Source organism: Pithys albifrons, chromosome 3 (genome assembly GCF_047495875.1).
Source record: "Pithys albifrons albifrons isolate INPA30051 chromosome 3, PitAlb_v1, whole genome shotgun sequence".
Taxonomy (NCBI): domain Eukaryota; kingdom Metazoa; phylum Chordata; class Aves; order Passeriformes; family Thamnophilidae; genus Pithys; species Pithys albifrons.
This window is the reverse complement of record NC_092460.1, coordinates 56222963-56242298: the sequence shown is the minus strand read 5'-3', so window position 1 is coordinate 56242298 and position 19336 is coordinate 56222963. Positions and strand designations below refer to the sequence as shown.

At 42.7% G+C, this 19336-nt stretch overlaps 1 protein-coding gene across 3 annotated transcripts in view; it reads right to left on the bottom strand.

The window, feature by feature from the left end:
- Positions 1 to 16368, bottom strand: part of EEA1 (early endosome antigen 1) — a 77961-nt gene extending 61593 nt beyond the window's left edge. For 2 of the 3 annotated variants that reach the window (XM_071552095.1, XM_071552096.1), the window contains exons 1-3: positions 16213 to 16368; positions 7891 to 7983; positions 5167 to 5289 (exon numbers count right to left, since the gene is read on the bottom strand). In XM_071552095.1, the coding sequence (XP_071408196.1) occupies positions 5167 to 5289; positions 7891 to 7983; positions 16213 to 16236 (240 nt within the window). In that variant the 5' untranslated portion in view covers positions 16237 to 16368. The remainder of the gene's footprint in view (positions 1 to 5166; positions 5290 to 7890; positions 7984 to 16212) is intronic. The other variant, XM_071552098.1, reaches the window with a different exon arrangement.
- Positions 16369 to 19336: the final 2968 nt, after the last annotated feature.

The window sequence follows — 19336 nt, the reverse complement described above, 5'->3', positions numbered from 1 at the left end:
CTCGCATGTTGGAACATCAGAACCATGCTTGATACTGGGGATAGTGGACGTCCTGAGCGTCATTCTGCTCTACTTGCCCACGAACTGTCACGGCTCAACATTGACATTGCTGCTCTCAGTGAAGTTCGTCTTCATGAGGAAGGCAGCCTTAAAGAACATGGTGCTGGCTACACACTCTACTGGTCAGGCAAACCCAAAACCGAAAGACACCTTTCAGGAGTTGGCTCCATGATTAAAAACTCCATTGCCTCCAAACTTGAAAATCTGCTGACAGGTCATTCCGATCGCATTATGTCCTTACGCCTCCCTCTACACAACAAGCAATATGTTGTTCTATTTAGCATATATGCCCCAACTCTCCAAGCTCACCCAGCGGAAAAAGACAAATTCTACACAGACCTGTGCCGCCTCACCCAAAATGTTCCTGCAGATGATAAGATCATAATCCTTGGTGACTTCAACGCCAGAGTAGGTAAGAATTCCGAAGCCTGGAAAGGAGTCCTGGGCAAGCATGGTGTTGGAAACTGCAACAACAACGGACGCCTACTGCTACAGTTTTGCGCAGAACGGCAGCTCACCATCACCAACTCTATCTTTCAACAGAAAGACAGCCTGAAGACAACCTGTATGCGTCCTCGATCCAAGCACTGGCACCTCATTGACTATATCTTAGTACAACAGAGAAATGTCAGTGATGTTCGTCATACTCGAGTGATGCCGAGTGCAGAATGTCAAACAGACCATCACCTTGTGCGCTGCAAACTTAACCTCCACTTCAAGCCCAAACCTAAGAGAGGCGGCATTCCAAGGAGGAGGCTCCAAGTCAGCAATCTTCAAACAGCCACAGTGAGAGACAGCTTCCAGGGAAACCTTCAAACTAGACTAAGATAATCCCATAGATCCCTCTCCCGAAGCGCTTTGGCAACATATTAAAAGTTGCATCCTGCAGTCCTCTGAAGAGTCCCTAGGGTTCTCCTCCAAGAAAAACAAAGACTGGTTTGATGAGAACAATCAAGAGATCCAGGAATTGCTGAAGAAGAAGAGAACTGCTCACCAAGCACACCTTGCTCAGCCATCTTGCCATATAAAAAAAGCCACCTTTCATCTTGCATGCAGTAAGCTCCAACAGAAACTTCGAGACATCCAGAACAAATGGTGGCTCGACCTAGCAGAAAAGACACAACTATGCGCAGATTTGGGTGACCAAAGAGGATTCTATGAGGCCCTGAAAGCAGTGTACGGACCCACACACCAGGTTCAAAGCCCCCTACTCAGTGCAGATGGTCAACTGCTTCTAACAGATAAAACCTCCATCCTGAACTGATGGTTTGAGCACTTTCAGACTCTCTTCAGTGCCAACCGTGTAGTCCAAGGCTCAGCAATTAAACACATTACACAACAACCGGTGAAACATGAATTGGATGCAGCCCCTACTATGGGAGAGATACTCAAGGCCATACAACAGGTGAAAACTGGCAAGGCAGCTGGAGTTGATGGAATTCCACCTGAAATCTGGAAGCATGGAGGTCAAGCACTCCATGCCAAATTCCACGAGCTTGTTGTGCGTTGCTGGGAACAAGGGGAACTACCACCAGATCTCCGTGATGCAGTCATTATCACCCTGTACAAGAAGAAAGGAGAAAACTCAGACTGTTCAAATTACCGAGGCATTACTTTGCTCTCCATTGCTGGTAAAATCCTTGCAAGAATACTTCTGAACAGATTAGTACCCACTATTGCAGAAGATCTTCTACCTGAAAGCCAGTGTGGTTTCAGAGCCAATAGGAGTACCACAGACATGGTGTTTGTTCTCAGACAACTGCAAGAGAAGTGTAGGGAACAGAACAAAGGTCTCTATGTAACCTTCGTTGACCTCACCAAAGCTTTCGACACTGTGAGCAGAAAAGGCCTGTGGCAGATCTTGGAACGTTTAGGATGTCCCCCCAAGTTCCTCAAAATGATCATCCTGCTACATGAGGATCAGCGTGGACAAGTCAGATATGGCGATGCACTCTCTGAGCCCTTTCCAATAACCAATGGTGTGAAACAAGGTTGCATTCTTGCACCAACTCTATTCACAATCTTCTTCAGCATGATGCTCCAAAGAGCCACAGCAGACCTCGATGAAGATAACGGCATCTACATCCGACATCGTACCGATGGAAGCCTATTCAACCTAAGGCGATTGAAGGCCCACACCAAGACCCTGAATCACCTTGTCCGTGAGCTGCTTTTTGCTGATGATGCCGCACTCGTTGCTCACACAGAAGCAGCTCTGCAGCGCTTAACATCCTGCTTTGCAGAGGCTGCTGAGCTTTTGGGGCTGGAAGTCAGCCTAAAGAAGATGGAAGTTCTCTACCAACCTGCACCTCAAGAAGCCTTCCATCATCCTCACATCACCATAGGCAATTCAGAGCTTAAGTCAGTCCAGCAGTTCACCTATCTGGGAAGAATCATTTCCTCAGATGGTAAGATTGACAAAGAGATAGACAACAGGCTAGCAAAGGCATACAAAGCCTTCGGAAAACTCCATAAAAGAGTCTGGTCCAATAAACACCTGAAGAAAAGTACAAAGATTAGTGTCTACAGAGCTATTGTACTGTCTACTCTTTTATATGGGTCTGAATCCTGGGTCATCTACCGCCACCACCTGCGGCTTCTCGAACGCTTCCATCAGCGCTGCCTCCGTTCAATCCTAAACATCCACTGGTCTGATTACATGACCAATGTGTCTGTTCTTGAACAGGCAGTGGTCACCAGTATCGAGGCCATGATGATGAGAACGCAGCTGCGCTGGGCAGGGCACGTCTCCAGGATGGAGGATCACCACCTCCCAAAGATTGTGCTCTATGGTGAACTCGCCACCGGCTGCCACAAGAGAGGAGCCCCGAAGAAGAGATACAAGGACTCTCGGAAACAACACCTCAGCCTTGGCCATATTGACTGCCACCACTGGTCCACTCTGGCCTCCAATCGGGATTCATGGAGACACACCATTCACAACACTCCTGCTTCCTTTGAGAATGCACGAAGAGTCAGTCTTGAGGAGAAAAGACAACGCAGAATGAACCGTTCCTTGCCAATGTCACCTAGGGAGACATTCCGCTGTGCCTTTTGTGACCGGACCTGCCTATCCCGTATCGGCCTTTTTAACCACCAGCACGCTTGCAGCAAGCATGGGTAGTGCCCTTCTCAAATCTTCGTTCGCGAAGCCTAGCCATGAATGCTGTCCCAGGAATGGCAAAGATTGAATGAGGGGTGATGACAACCTGGCTGTGTTGTTGTTTCAATGTACTCACTACAAATGCAAACCATTATTTTCCATCAGCAAATAATCAGCTTCTCAGTAGTCAAGTATTTTCATGCTAGCATTGACAATAGCAATTAACAGAATTCCCCACTTTTTCAATGCTTCCAGGCTTGCTCATAAAAGATCAAACTGAAAAAACCCTTATATACTTGCTTTGTTCTTCCCCCTCTTACAGATATTTACTGAACCACTGTACAAAGAAACACAGCTTCAGCAACAGGAAAGAGCAACAGCTAGAAACAATTGAATTTGTATTTCATGTGCTACACTCAATACACAACTTTTATCAAGTTAAAAAGTTGTAATCAGCTGTTGACAAGTGAAGAGTTCTGATCAGTAACTGATGAGAAAAACAAAAACTCAGAGTGGGCAAGAACCTGACAGTCATCTCTATAAAATTATACTACATACAACCAGCTTAAATAAAACAGTAACTTCAGGTAAGCAAACCACTTCTGATGGTTCCACAATGTACTGACACCATTGCATCAGGAATGCCATGGCTTATCGAAGTACAGCACTTGCACTGTAACCAGATAATAAAGAAAATAAAAAGCTGACTTGACCACAACAGAGCACTACAGATGATCTCTGCTTCAACACGAGGCAGTGAGGAGTCAATCAATAGCCATACTCCAGTTGTCCTGTCTCTGAGGAGGTCCTGCACCACTCCAGGAGAGCAGCACAGGCCAGTTTTAGCACAGATCCTACTCACTTTAACAAGTGACATTTCACCCCTGAAATGACATCTCAAGTTAATTCTAGAATAATCAAAGTATTGATGGCTTTCATGGTCTTTGAGAATAACATTCCACATATTGAAGATTTCCCTTCAAAAACAAAGAGCAAATATACATTAAGTATAGTGAAGGAAAAGAAGCGCTTCTTAGCAAATGAACACAACCACAAATACAATAACATCACACCACACAGACAGCCTAGAACAAACACTTTGATTCCTAAACTCAACAAAAGTAACATTGACAGAAAGAATGCAAAACTTCATCTCCATAAAAACCCATTTAGTGCACAGCAAGCTGCCTGCCCCCAGAAGTCAAATCTACTCTCTGAAGGTTCACAGCATAAAAGTATTGGATAGCCTTGTGCATCTGGAGGCTGTTAACTTACACAATTTAAATTCTTCCAGTTGTGGAGTGTAAAACTTTAATTGTACAGTTTTACACTCCACAGCTGGTAGATTTTAGAAATGCACTACAATTTATGTCTATTAGCTGAAACAACCTTTGCATGTTCTTTCAGGGCATAAAAACATTCCAGTAAGATTATGTATTCAAAATTTATTTTTATAATTATTTTTATAATGTTGCTGCAATATATAAGCTCTTAAACATGTCCATGAAGAGAAGTTTCTGAGATTTTATATTCCTGTCCTCAGTTCTATCTTTTTTCCAATATACCTATCTTGCACTATAAATCTGCTTAAAAAAAGTTAGCTAGTAAGAGCTAACATTTCTTTTAATAAGGATGTACAAGATTCAATATCATGTTTATCCTGGTACTGAGTCTGATGTGAAGTAAATCAAACAAGAAAACAGTCTTATTTACACGAAAATCAAGCAAAAGCTGTTAAAAAAAGTGCATATATCAGTGACTGAAGTCTTCCAATACTGCAAATGTCTCATGTGACAGACAACCGCAAACCAGAAGGCTCGACGTAGCTTAATTCTTCTGCTGCATGTATACTTTGGAATCATGCATAAGAGGTCAAATTACGTCTAAGCAAGGAATCAAAAGAAACTATTTGAAAAGCTGACACCCAAGCCACAAGAAAAGATGTAGGTTCATTTAAAGCAGCCCATTACCAAAGCTATTGAAACAAAATAAACAAGACCCACACTAAGAGCTGGGAGGTCACGAAGCTCCTGTCTTCCTTCTGTCCCAGTGTGCTCACTCTGGTAATGTTCAGACAGATCCCTGGGAGTTACACACACTTTCATACACAGTGGACAGATGAAGCCCTGCGAAATGTATATTTGTTTTTAAGAAATTAATACAGACCAAAACAAAAGTGCAGATCTGGAATCAAAAGTTCAATTCTTATGCTGAAAGTTCTCTACAATCATGAAAAGCAAAGTCTGTTTTCCTTTCGGAAACATAGCTTTTACAAACCATATAATACTACAGAGAAAACAAGAAGGAATAGTTATTAAGGACATAAAAATAATCAAATCTAAACCATGCCTTAAAAGCTAGCACCATGTTGCATACTACTATGTGTTTTCTAGACATTCTTGGTTTCCCCTTCATGTGACAGAGGAATAAGCTGCATAACAAATCGTGAATGGAGCATTACAAGGCACGTGGCACATCCATCATGAGGTTTCCTGTAAGGGTGTTCAGATGTTTCACAAAGAGAGTTAAGGGTGGTGTGGTGAGATTGCAGAAATACCTCTATAAATTAATGAGCAAGTTTGCAACAGCAGCAGATGAGGCTGAGGCAAACCTGTCTTGCTAACACAGCCACATTACACTAAGGAAAGCATAATCTCACTGGTCAACTAACTGCAAGCATGGAATATTCGATCAACCCTGTACTGCAGACAGAGTTGCACTGGGACATAAGCAAAAAAGGCAGGGTAGACTCAAATCTTTCCTCCCTGGGCAGATTGCACAGTGAATAAAAGATGTACCTAGACTTGATTAGGGGTCTGTGTGTGACCTGAAGTGCTTATGTGGCCACAGATGGGATTTAAACAAATGTTCACCTCTTCTTGAGCAGTTTGAACAGTTTGAATTCAGACTTCCCCACTCCTTCTGTTTAATACTACAATTGTCAAAAATCAGGATGTATTTCAACCAGGCTGGAGGAAGTATGAAATATATGAATCTGCACAGATTTAATAATTATTTTCCACTGGATTCTTCAAGCAATACTAATTAGAAAATGTAGACAAGGAACTGGAACGAAAACAAGTTAATGGATTTCTGACTATATGATACTGGAGAACCAGGTGGTAACATCACAATAAAACAAAGAGCAAACATTATGCAGAGACCAACTATGGTGCTCCTGAAGAGAAGCTCCAAGAGAGACAATACCTCATGCCAGCTGCACAGGAAAGGGAAAATTAACAGAAAGGTTTGAGTAACATGCTGTAATGCAAGAATCTGAGGAGAATAAAAATCCATCCCCAGGTTCAGAGCTCATTTTCAAACACACTTTGAAATTCTATTCTCAGGATAACACCCAACCATAAATAATGCAACAAATGGTGAAATTACTGACAATCAAAATACACTTTTTCATGTTATACATCCATATCAACCCAGAATGACAAAGCAGCCTTTGGTCTGACATAATTTTGTCTCAGTAGCAAGAAAAGCCAGTGGGGCAATAGTGCAGGCACACCACTTGGAAATCTCACCCCCTATAAAGAAAATACTGCTGCATTAGTACTGAGGTACATTGTGACACTCATAACCTGCACAGTCAGTGATCTTGAACTCATTTAATAGAATTTTAAAATTTCAGCCAAACTTTGGAAAAAAGCAACTATGTCATTGAACATTTTTATGCCTTAATTAACTAAAAAAGTAATTAGATTGTAGTCTGCAATTTAAGAATATTTATTTGTGTTGGGGATGGCTAAATATGCATACAAAACAGATTTAGACTCAAAAACATTTGACATATACAACATGCAGCAAAATGTTAAGGGATATCTGATTACATTGACTGAAATAAGGCTTCAAGAAATAAAAAATAAGCAGAAGCATAGATGGAAGGCAATCAGTATTTTAAACAGCACAGTGAAAATTTCTCTTATCTCTTATCATAGCCCACACAGAACTATCTGAATTGTCACAGACTTCATCCAATGTAAGAAAGGGCACTTTGCTCCCTTTAATGCTCTAATAGGAGTAATTAACCTTGCACTGTAGTTGTATGCTAAGCTCAACACATTTTCAAGATAGGTCATCAGGCTACATTAGCACAAAGTAGCTTCAACAGCCAGTGAAGTCAGTTTGCATTTTTCGGAGTTAATATTTGACAACACTGTAAATCCAAAGACATTATAATGTGAGATTGAAGCAAGAATAACAACTTATTCTGCTGATTAAATATGGCATACAGCAAATAAAAATTGATAGGACTTACAAGTGGTAGATTTATAGACCAACACCAAAGGCCAACATGTTGGGTATTTCACAAGGACAAAGTTTCCAGCATACACTACAGCTTAGCAGAAGCAAAGTAAAAATGGAGTAGAAGCATGATAAAATGTTAATACTTGTGTTTTTCAGCTCTCATTAAAGTTTTATTAACAAGGAGACTTAAACCTATGTATCGTTGTTTTTAATAATTCATCTCTAGAACTACAGGAAGGATTGCTTCTGATCACTTAAATTGATAAACCCAATTAATAGTTACATATAAATATGGTCTATCCTTACTTTTTTTATTTAAACAAAAAACAATTTTTAGATTATAATTGCAAGTACTTATTTAGTACAGCTGTTATTTAGGAAAGGCACCAAAAGTTAGTTCTAACAGCTTCATGTATCAGAGAACCAGCAGCCAGGGTTTAAAACTCCAGCCCCAGTATGGTGCACAGTACCTCAGAAGAGCCTTCATTGTTCACATCAACAGCATTTCCAGGTGTGGCAGATGAATCCGAATCTGAGCTTTGAGACCCACCTCTACCTGGAGTCTGAAATGGAGAGAGAAAAATAAGTGTTTACTTTTTAATATTTAATAAATCTTTTTAAAAGGACCATACCAATCCTATGCAAAGAGCTCTCTTTTACTTGCTGGAATACAGAAGTACTTTCCCTCCACAGGAGTAATGAAGTGAACAAGCTGACAAGCAATTATATAATTTTCAGCACAGCACTTCAACAAAAGACTTTACCCATGACTCTCCCTAAATAAAAGAACAAGCAGACACCAGAAGCAAAGGCCAGGTTTTTAAACCACTTCCTTTCATGAATGCTCTACACAAACCAAAAAAAATTGCTGAACTCTGACCTTGTATCCACTCTCACTGGTATTAAATTAGGTCTCTATCCTATAGGAAAACACTAGAAATTACAATCTAAAAAGTTTCAGAAGGATTAAACTAGCATCACACTACTTTTTTGTTAATTTCTATACAATCTGAACAAGCCTTTAAATATTTGAAAGCCAGGAAACGAAAGTGTGAGGACCCTCCTAACTCAACAAGCACTACCTTGATTTGGAAAAAGAACAAAAATAATAATCAAGTCCGTGGTAAAGTTAAAACCTATTAATCAGTAAGACAACCTATATACTACTATGAATATGCTGAAAATCAAAACAAAATTATTAATTTGAAACTATAGGCTGAGATAAAATAAGCAAATAAATTTTAAATTTTACATAATTCAAAATCTGGGTAGATGGATTGCATCTTATAATTCTTATTTAGCTATAACTTTGATTTACATTTCATTTAACTTCTCCTACTCATCTCCAGAATGCCACTGCTTGACTGATGGCCAAAGAGTGAGCATTCTCAAAGCAAACATCAGTAATTATCCTAATACAGATATGCAATCTGAGTTTCAATAAGGAACAAAAAGTTCATTATCTAATTTCCTTATGACAAATGGGATGAAGTAATGCTACTGATGTATTTTGGCCCATCTGGAAATATCTCTAATGTTAAAAAGAGTTTTGTAATTTAATACAGCAATATTAAAGAATTTAAATATGCAGATTGAAATCTAGAAAGAAGGACAGAGTAGATAAATAGTTTTAGTTTCCAGATCTTGGTGTCTCCAAAATCTTATTTGGGTTGGAATTTTCTTGCTCAAATATGTCCTTTTTTGGAAGACAAGTCAGATATATAACTTTTTGTAAGATTTCTGCAGCACACTTGCTTTTCCATACTTTGAAAATTAAGTACATTTTCCTGCTTTGTTTTTAAAAGAATGTTCTATTTTCAACTTTCATAAAGGTAACAGCCTTTTATTATTAATGAAGTAAAAAAATGTGTAATAAAAAGATCAAATTTACTGATGAAGGACTTAATTCCCAGTGAGATACATTTCAGTTATAGAAAAGCTCTGAACACTGGCCAAAGGGAAGGGAGTAGGAGTTAGGCAGCCATCTATGGGAGCTGGTGACAGTAAGAGAAGAAAACCATCTCTCCTCATTCCAGCCTTTCCTGAGGTCATCAGTTAAGTGATCAACACACAATGGTTTTCCTACTCTGTGTTTTTCATTTTAGCTGGTTTATATTTCAAAACAAAAAAGGAAAACATAGTTTCCTTCTAGTACAACATATAAAAGCAACAGGCAAGGTGATGCAAGCTCTGCAAGTTAGTAACAGGAGAGGAAAAAAAAGGGTAAGCAGAGATACAATGCATATGGCAAAACACATCAAACTGAAGGCATTGGTACTACTCCTGCTCCAGGTCACTGACGCAGTCAGTAAACAAGGCAGAGCCACAGGTGCACACTAATCAGGTTTCCATCAAACTGCAAGGACCAGCTGATACACTCAAGGGCAAGGCTGTCACTCAGGGACAGATGGGCTGGAGGAACAGGCAGGCCAACGGGAATCTCATGCAATTCAAAAGGGACAAATGCAGAGTTCTGTGCCAGGGAAGGAAAACCCCTGGCAGCAACAGAGGCCTCTCTGCTGAAAAGGTCACTGGCCTCGTGTCAGACAGCAAACCAAACAGGAGCCAGCAGCGTGCCCTGGCAGCACAAAGGGATACCAGAACCCTGGACTGTGTTAACAGAAGCCCAGCCAACAAACCAAGAGAAGCAATCATGCCCACTGGCCGCCATCCACTGGACTACATCAAGATACAGCATCCAGTTTGGCTCTCCCAGTCCAAGGAGGACATCAATAAACCAGACTGAGTCCAGCAAAAGGCCACCAAGACATCTGGAGATGGAGCATCTGTCCCATAAGAGAGGCTGAGGTTTGTGAGGGCCAAACAGCAGGCACACCACCACCTTTTGAGGAAGCCATCATGAAGAAGAAGCCAGGCTGGTCTGAGGAACACACAGTGAGAGGACCAGACACAGAACTGAAATGAGAGGTTCCCACTGGACGTAAAAAACAGATTTTCCGATGTGAGGCCAGGCCCAAGCAGACTGATCCAGACCTCAGAGCTGGTCCTGCTTGCAGCAGGAGCTCAGACTAGTTAGCTTCTGAGCTCCTCCCTTCCTGCCCAAATTGTTCTGTGGCCTATGAAGTGCTGCTCACAGAAACACACATCCTGCAGGAAAGCTTTGAAATACAAGTTTAGTAACTCCATTAATGAAGATGTGGATTGTTGTGTACTGACAATCAGAATAATATCTAAAACAGCTGGTAAGGTGTAGCCAAGTTTCCCAGTAAGACAGGTAAGTTAGGATATTGCATCTAATATTAGAAACAATTTTTTTTCAGTTTATATAGCTGAGAAGTTTCTTTCCATGCAATCCATAAACCACAACCACGCAACCGAGTAGTAAGGCTCACTTGAGAATTTACTTTGCGCAAGAACAAAGAATCTAAAGATGTATATACACATATGTCTATATAAGGGAAAATTAAGAGGTCAGGTGTCAAAGCTTTCTTCCATAAAGGATACAAACTCTCATGATGTAAGAAGAAATTTCATAGAGAGAGACACTTTTAAAAAGGGTTCAGAAATCTGAAAAATCAAAAGGCTTTGTATGGTATTTAGCTACGGCAGCTGTTCAGTTCTAGCAATCCACAAAACTTGGACCCCTATCAGTCCCAGCACTTATATGCACAAGGAGAAATCAGACTTTTTGAAATGGCAAGTGTCAGCATTAACAAATATGCATGTCTTTACTGATGCTTTACACGAAATGGTAGCCTTTTGTTTCACTTTTCATCTCCAAAAATTGAAGAATGTGCCTTCACATAGCCTTGGACAGAGAGACAAGATAGCAGAGGGACAGTCTGAACAGAACTTGACAGCCTGGGCTACGGCAATAAGAAATGATCCAGCTGTCTCTTTAGACAGGCAGCACATACCTCCACTTTTGCAATGCCTGAGCATACACTTTCAGTGAACCTAATGAATCATTTCATCTCAAACCCAATACTCTTCTGCAACAATTAACACAATATTTTCTTCACTTCTTAGCTCCTTATACAACGCTACCATACATTGTTAATCGCCCATCCCATTTCACACCAGAGCTGACTGCATTTTGCAATGAGATTTGCATATTAAGTTCTCCTACAACCTCGAAATTATTCCAACCTCCAGGAGGTAAGCTCGTATATTAAAAGTACAGAGTTATTACTAGATCATTGATTAAAGTATTTGCTTTATGAAACACTTCAGACATGTTACAATCACACTAATAGGCATCACACAGCATGTCTGACTGTATGCATTTTATGACAGAAATTATTACACAGTACAGGTAAAATCCTTCCAACCTTTCAAAAAACAATGTGCACTCTTTAAAAGAGAAAGCATAATTCCAAGCTAAATTTAGAAAGCTTAGTACAAACAGGTGGCATTTTCTGGTGAGTGCCATGTGCAGGAAAGAAGGGTGAGAAGGAAAGAGGTAATTAAGTAACTTCCAAGTTACAGTCCATAGCACCATTTGCAAAGTATACAGAGTAGTAAGAAAAATAAAATACAAAATTGGAAGGATGTTATGAAAGTCTAAACCAAAAATCCAGTAAGCATATCTTCGTAAGGTAATTCAAACATGCTTCGCCATCCAAATAAAGAATGGGGGATTGGGAATGGGGTTTTTTTTAACTGATCACAGCATCATCAAATCTGTTCACACACATGGTTAAGCTACACTCATGTACCACTGTCATATCACATTCCATTAAAAAAAAATCACAACATACTGAACAACTTGGAATTTATGATCTAAGGACAGATTAAGAATGACACTCTTTGTTTTCAGATGGCCTGCAGAAAATTTCCACACAGACTTCCGTAGTATGCACTTTTAAAAAATTAACATTTGACCCTTAAAGGCATACCTGAAGTTGAAAGACTGATGCAAAGTTAGTCTTTGATCCAGCATATTTCTCTCTCAGTTGTCCAAGTTATATTTGTTTACTTTGCAGAGAAAACGTATGTTTCTACTACTAGCAACTCCAGTACTGCAAGTAATACGCTAAACTTCATAATGTCACTCTTTGTGTTTTCTCAAAATTGCAAGTTAATATAAACATCATTCAAAACAAAAAGCATGACAATGATTGCAGCTTGTTTTCTGAAAAGGAACAGAAAATTATATAATGAATGAGCTAATGCTTTAAAATGATGGAGTATAAATGTGTCATTTTGCATGTTTATTTATCTGTCTGTAGCTACAGACCTTTCAGTTATGATACTCTTTTCAGCAGTTTTAAATTCCGAATAAATTAAAACCTTTGAAAAAATATGTAAAGCCTTGAGAAAATGTGAATGAATACAGATTTAGACAGTTTTGCCAGTGGAGATTTAAATCCTAGGTAAGGGTACTCCTACAACCATAAAAAGGTCTTGAAGCAACTAGCAAGACACAAGAAAAAGAAGGCCAAAGCCCTTATCAAACAACTCAGTGCTAGAAAGAGTACCTTGCAATACAGAATATAAATACCATTTACTTCTAAACAAGTGTGACACCATTTTATGGTTCTGCAAAATGAAATTACTCCTGACTTTATAGGGCATAAAGCCTCTCCCATCATGCCACCAGTTTCATACAAGTAGACCTCGTGCCCAGGAGCGGGCACAGATGCTCCTTTTGATTTCTCAGGACAGGGCACAAGCACAGCTGGCAGTTAAGCATCCATCCCAGTAAATATGCTCTCTGCCTAGCCTTGAAATGGAAAATGTAAAAAGAAAATTATAGGTAAGGCATGAGATCCAGTGCATCCCAGACAAGTAGATATATCTGTTCCTGAGCTTGGAGTTGGAGAAAAGGTGACCATACTACCTGAGCTACAGAAACACCTGCAAATTCCTGTTCTCACCCTAGACCCCAAGATCTCGAGAGCAAGAACTCAAGCTTTAGTTAGAAACAGAGAGCAAAAGAAACCTACCACTCAAACACAACACAGTTTCCAATAGTTGTAGTCATACGCTTAAACACAAAGAATAAAGATAGAAACTAATGTAAATAGTAGTGACACTGGCCCAATAGATGAGTCTTTCACTAAAAAAACATGAGCAATGGGAAGAAGGCTCAGAATGAGGTCAAAGGAATCAGTTTTCCATCAGCTGAAAATAAATGCTTCCTCCTTGCAAATATAAGAAGTGAGCTCTGCTTTAACAGGCCAGAGGCAACAGCCACTGGCCCACCAGTAGATGAACAATGGAGAGAGGACACAATGCCCACAGAGGGCATTCAGAATTGAACACAAAAAAAGACAAGACAGACAAAAATCAAACTATCTGAGCAGGAAAGTTGTGTCTTGGACATTCCACACAGATTTGGGAAAGACTACATTTTTCTAGATCAGCATGACAAACCATGCATGAAAACAAGAAGTGGCTAGAATGAATGAAAGGGGGGCTTGTGGTGCAAACATGCAAAACAGATAGATCCCTGAGATGTCACACTGAAAACACAGATAAAAGTTAGAAACAGCTTGTAGGGAAAGGACCTAAAATGAGGATCTAGTTGAACACAGCATGAAGATACTAACTTCAAAAACTAAATGAGCAATGCTCAGCACATAATACTTTCTGTTTTGAAAATATGCCATTCAAATTCACTATGAAGATACCTGCAAAAGCAAAAATTACAGCTGCAGAAGAAAAAAACAGGGGATCCAGGTACAGAAGTAGTATAAAAAAGAAACATCTGATGTTTCAAAACTTCAGGAATCAGAATTTCAAATAAGTCACTGAAACTATAAACCATATCTTTGTAGCTGTTGCCTTCCTTCCTAGCAGCTTGTCAGGCACCTGAGTTACAATACAAAGGAATGTAATAAAGAATTTCTTTTTAAAAAAACATACTTTCATAACTCAAGTTATATCACCAGTAATAACTAGCTCTCTGGCTAGAAAGGATGGCATCACCTACAATCAAATAATAAACCAAATAGATAATAGGAAGAAATGATGTTTCAATGACTGAAAGGTGGGGGGGGGGGGTTGACAGCTATATTAATGATGCACAAGAAAAGGGTCAAGAGGCAGTTCCTTAACCTTCAATTACTGCATGAGACACACAAAAGCTTTGAAAAACTGTTCTTTATGAAAACATCTGGCAGCAACTAGAAGTTCAAGAGCACAGCAGAAGTATTTTTCACAGTTTGCCAACCAGACTCTAAGTATGTATGAGGCTGTACTTGCAATCACTACTTATACAAAATGCCTTTTTTAAAAGCATAGTTATTTTCACCAAGTAAAAGATTAACACCTTTAAAAATCTTGGCATTTCTCTATTTAATTTTTGGGCAGGAAAAAGTCTGTTTCACCTTTGTCAGCTCTGCTGCAAACCTGTAATTTTCAGGCGTAACTGGAAAATAGTTATTTGTTCAAACTATTCAGAAAAGATATCTGTTTCTAACACACAAAAACTTTCGCACTGACTTTATTAGATTTTTATAGGAAGTGTTGAGCTTAATTTATACTTAAGGGCAAATATCCTCTGGCACTGTATCAAGTCTTTTCCTCTCATACAAGCTTTCCTCGACGGCTTGGTATTTCTCAGAATCAATAAACACCCACTTAACTACTGCCAGTATTTAGTTAGGCTCGCAGTACGTTTCTGTGCTCTTAGCAGGGCCTCACATCAAACTTCAGGAAGTTCTTGTAAACACGAAGATCCAAATAGACCAAGACCTTCACCTGCCCACAACCTATGACCGAAAAACAGGTATGGTTTTGAGGTATGCTTTACACTGAAAAAGTTGGCAGAATGCTTGCTTTATTCCCCTATGTTAATTCTCATTGTAGCAACGCTTCCTCGCATGGTAGATGAGGAAAGAAGGCCAGCCTCTCCAGTGAAACGCCCCTTCAGAGGTGCTACGCATACAGCACGCTTTGGAAGAACACCAGATAAAGCGGGGAGAACAGCTGGTTTCCCCTCTCTCCGTGAGCGGCTCCTGCCTGACACCGACACCGCTCTCTTGCGGTGCGGGAAGTGGAGCGCTGCCTGCCCATCACCAGCGTGACTCAACCCTTTTCGCTGCATTCCCGGGCCGAGCGGGGCCGGACTCCCGGAGCCGAGGACCAGCCCTGCCCTGCGCCGGCACCTCCCCGGCAGCGCCCGCCCGAGCCGGGGGCGAGCTGCACGGCGGCTGCACCGCCGCGGGGCCGCACGGGGATCCGGGGAGGCGACAAGGGTTTCACAAACCAGTGTCACAACTTGGCTTTCCAAGCCAGGCAGCGCTGCCGGAAAAGCCGGTTCCTAAAACACGGGAGACAGGCGGCCAGCGGCTGCCGGGCCGGCTCTCGGCGCTAGGAGCTTGCTGCCCGCCGGCCCGGAGGAAATCGCGGCGGGTCCTGCGGCATGTCCCCCCAGCTGGACTTCCCTCGCCCCTGCCCTGCGCGGGCTGGCGCTGCCAGCGGGCGGAGACGCCGCCGCGCTGGTGGAAGGAGCCACGCTGGGGCAGGGCCGCCCCGCGCCCTCCGCCAGGCCCGGCCGCGGCACCGCCCGCCGCCAGCACCTCCGCCCAGCGCAGGGGGCACACCGCCCCCCGCTGGGACCGCGTCCTGGCCCGGCTCGGATCGGGTCGGGCCGTCCCTCGGCCAGGGGGCGGGGGCGGGGACGGAGAAGCTCACGGCCTCCGCGGCCGCCACGGCCCTACCCCGCACCCTGCGCCGCAGGACCGGCAGCAGCGCGCCGGTGCCTGTGGCTCAGCTGCAAGAAGCGCGGCCCCGAGCCCGGCCGGCACCAGGAAGCGGCACCTCCGCGGCACGGTAGGGCAGGGCACGCCGCTCTCCCGCCGGGGCGGGTCTCGCTGCCTTACCCGCTGCAGAATCCGCCTGAACATGGTGGCAGAGCGCGGATGCCGCCGGCCGGCTTCGGCCAGGCCGAAGAGAAGCCGCGGGGCCCCGCGCAGCGCCGCCCCCGCCCCGCAGGAGCCCCGAGCGGCCCGCTCGCCCCGTGACAGCCGCCGCGGCCGGGGAGGCGGAGCGGCCGCCGCGCCGAGCCCCGCCCCGGGGAGGGACGGCCCCGAGGGGACGGGTTACGGCCGCCGCCCGGCCGCGAGGAGCCGGGGAAGGGGAGACGGGGTGGAGGTGTGCAGGGCGCCGGGCCGGTGGGGGCTGCCCCGCGGGGAGGGACGGGATCTGCGCCCCACGGGCTCCGCGGGGCCCGGGCCGGGCTCCTTCTCGCCGCACCAGGCCCAGCGCCGCAGCTCTCGGTGGTCCCTGAGCTCTGCCCGCGGTCTCCGCCGCCCGAGGGGCGTCCCGGCTGCCGCGAGCTGGGCGGGGGAGGAGGGACGACGGCGATGCCTTTGCCCCTGCTGTCGGCCTGCCGGGCCGGGCTGTGCCGCGCTGCCCGGAGGAGGCCGGGCAGGCCCCAGCTCTCCCCTCGGGGGCTGCTGCCCCTCGCCACCGCCACTACTCTTGGCAGCGGCCGAGAGAGGAAGAAGGCTGCAGTTTGAACTTGCAGCTCAGGACTCACTGGATGAGGGAAAGCGCAAAAGCAGCGCCGTGTCACTTTGTTACTCGTGCGGCACTGAAAGTACTGAGATGCGCGTTCAGAAGTATGTTAAAGCATAGTTGTCTGCTTAATTAACTGGAAATTTAATTCTGAAGGAGCAGTTGCTTCCTTCAAGCCCTCAACAGAAAATACTACATTGTGGTATGAGGCTGTTTTTAAATAATAGAAAAGAACATTTTGCTCGTACATACACAAAAGCATAATTTTAACTGAGAAAGAATCTGTATCTGCACGTGCTGAGGCAAAACCCCACGTCAGACATGGCAGAAGAGTTGCTGGAACACCACTACCCTCTAGGATACATCATTCAACACATTACAGTTCCCTGTTCTATCCTGAAGCTGCAACTTTCACATGTTGGGAGCAAGACAAAGGGTCACGAGTAAATAATAAATCTGGTCAATGACTAATTGTGTTGACTAGAACAAATACAGCAGAACACCAGTTGTGCTGCAAAGATCAAAAACATTTTTCCAGTCAAAAGTTGACATTTCTAAGCACTCTAAAATCCTCAGACTTTGCGTGAGTTACAAGCGCATGACCTTCTGGATTTGGCTGTCACAGCTTAAAGCTTGAGGCAAGGCAGCCTTACAAAACTGAACTCAGTTTGCTCCAGCTATAGGTTCCAGTGTGTTTCATGTTAATGTCATTGGGTCCACAACTGAGATGGGTTAAGAGCACAAACACAGTGGGTAATGTCTTCAGCTGATGAGCAGTGACATCTTTGGTCACAACCATGACATAATTTTCATGTGTCCATAGTACAAAATGGCTTTGAAATTTGGCAATTAAGTTTGTTTCTGAATTTTATACATGGGATTAATAATGGGGATAGGATTGGGTTTGTCCTTAAATATCTAAGCAGCCTGTAGATATTTGTTCTGAAGCTAATCAAAATTACCGCAAATTTTAATATCTCACTCCCTTTACCAGGTATTTCAACAAGAGCAAGTGGCAGCCTAGACAATGAACTGCTGGAGTGCTCCTTTTGCCATACCCAAGTAACTTAAGCCGCCCATCTTTGCAGCACATTTTTCACTCTCCTAGGATAGCTCAGAGGATGATAGGGATTTGAGAACACTAGTTAGAACACTATGTCAGCCTCTGGCATACCTGTCAAAGCCAGCATGCCTTTATTTCAGTAAAGAACTTCAATCAGTCTTTTGACTGTCCAAGCAGTATTCAGGTCTGCCCAGCAAGCACCAGCACCTCTCATACCTTCCAATGGATAACTGCTGTCTTTTGTTGGGGTTTGGGGGCATTGTTGGTTGGTTGGTTGATTGATTGATTGATTGTTTTAATGGCTATACATATAGCCAAATAAAAAGCAGTGATTTCTGGACCATGGCTTATAAGAATTGGAGTCCGTGCAATTTTCTACCATAATTGAGGACTACAAGAAACCACCATCACTTCAAGCAAAATGGCATGGGACACAATGTGTGGTATATCCACAACTTGCTTAGACTTGTGGCCTATAAATTTGCAACGTTTCTGGGCTATTTTCCTGCATATTTTCAGTGTTTATAAAGATGATTATTTTCAATCATGTTAAATTCCTGACCTCAACATCTCTTGGTCACAAGCTCCTTTGGTTCATGATATGCTGCACTGGAAAACTATCCCGTCTTTTCAAGATGCTGTTTTTAAGTATCCTGTTTATAAAATCAGCCTCTGGTTGGTTTTCTTTTTCCTAGGTCATTAACTGTACATTTTTGACTGTCACTATGTGCTGTACACATACTTTTAGCGAGTAACTTTCAAATGTACCCATATCTTTTTCAAGTTAAACTATGAAACCCAGTTGAACCCAGCGTGTTTAAAGATTTTGGTTTAGTTGACATGGTGGTACTTGATCAAAGGTAGGACATGATGACCTTGGAGGTCTTTACAAACCTTAGTGATTCTATGAAAAGCATATGACAAAATTTAAAAGATTTAGGAAGTGCAGATTTGGTAAAAATGCATTTTCAACTGAAGGCAGGGCTGCTTAGCAGCAGAGATGGGCCACTTCTATATAATGGGGGTACAGGGACCTTGCCAGACAGTGCTAAGGCTCCCTGCCTGCCGTCTATATAATATAGGGTACATCTGCTCCACAGTAGCCATAGGAGAACTAACATATCCACTTAAGAACAGCTGAAAGGCTGTTCAGAGTTCTCAAAACATGAAAATCTAGCATATTTGTTATTAATCTTACTATTTATGTAAGAATATACTTTAAAATAGACAATGGCTAAGTATTACAATTATAGCATCTATCTTGCCTTCAAAAGAGTTTGATAGTTTAGACTGAAATCTCAGTATTTTGTTATTGACCTTTTGTTTCCACCTCAACTTTATTAGGAGAAGCAAATGTGTTTAGCCTGGAAAAATATTTAGGATGGTTTTAAACTGCTATTAGGAAATCTTGTGGCTTTGGCAGT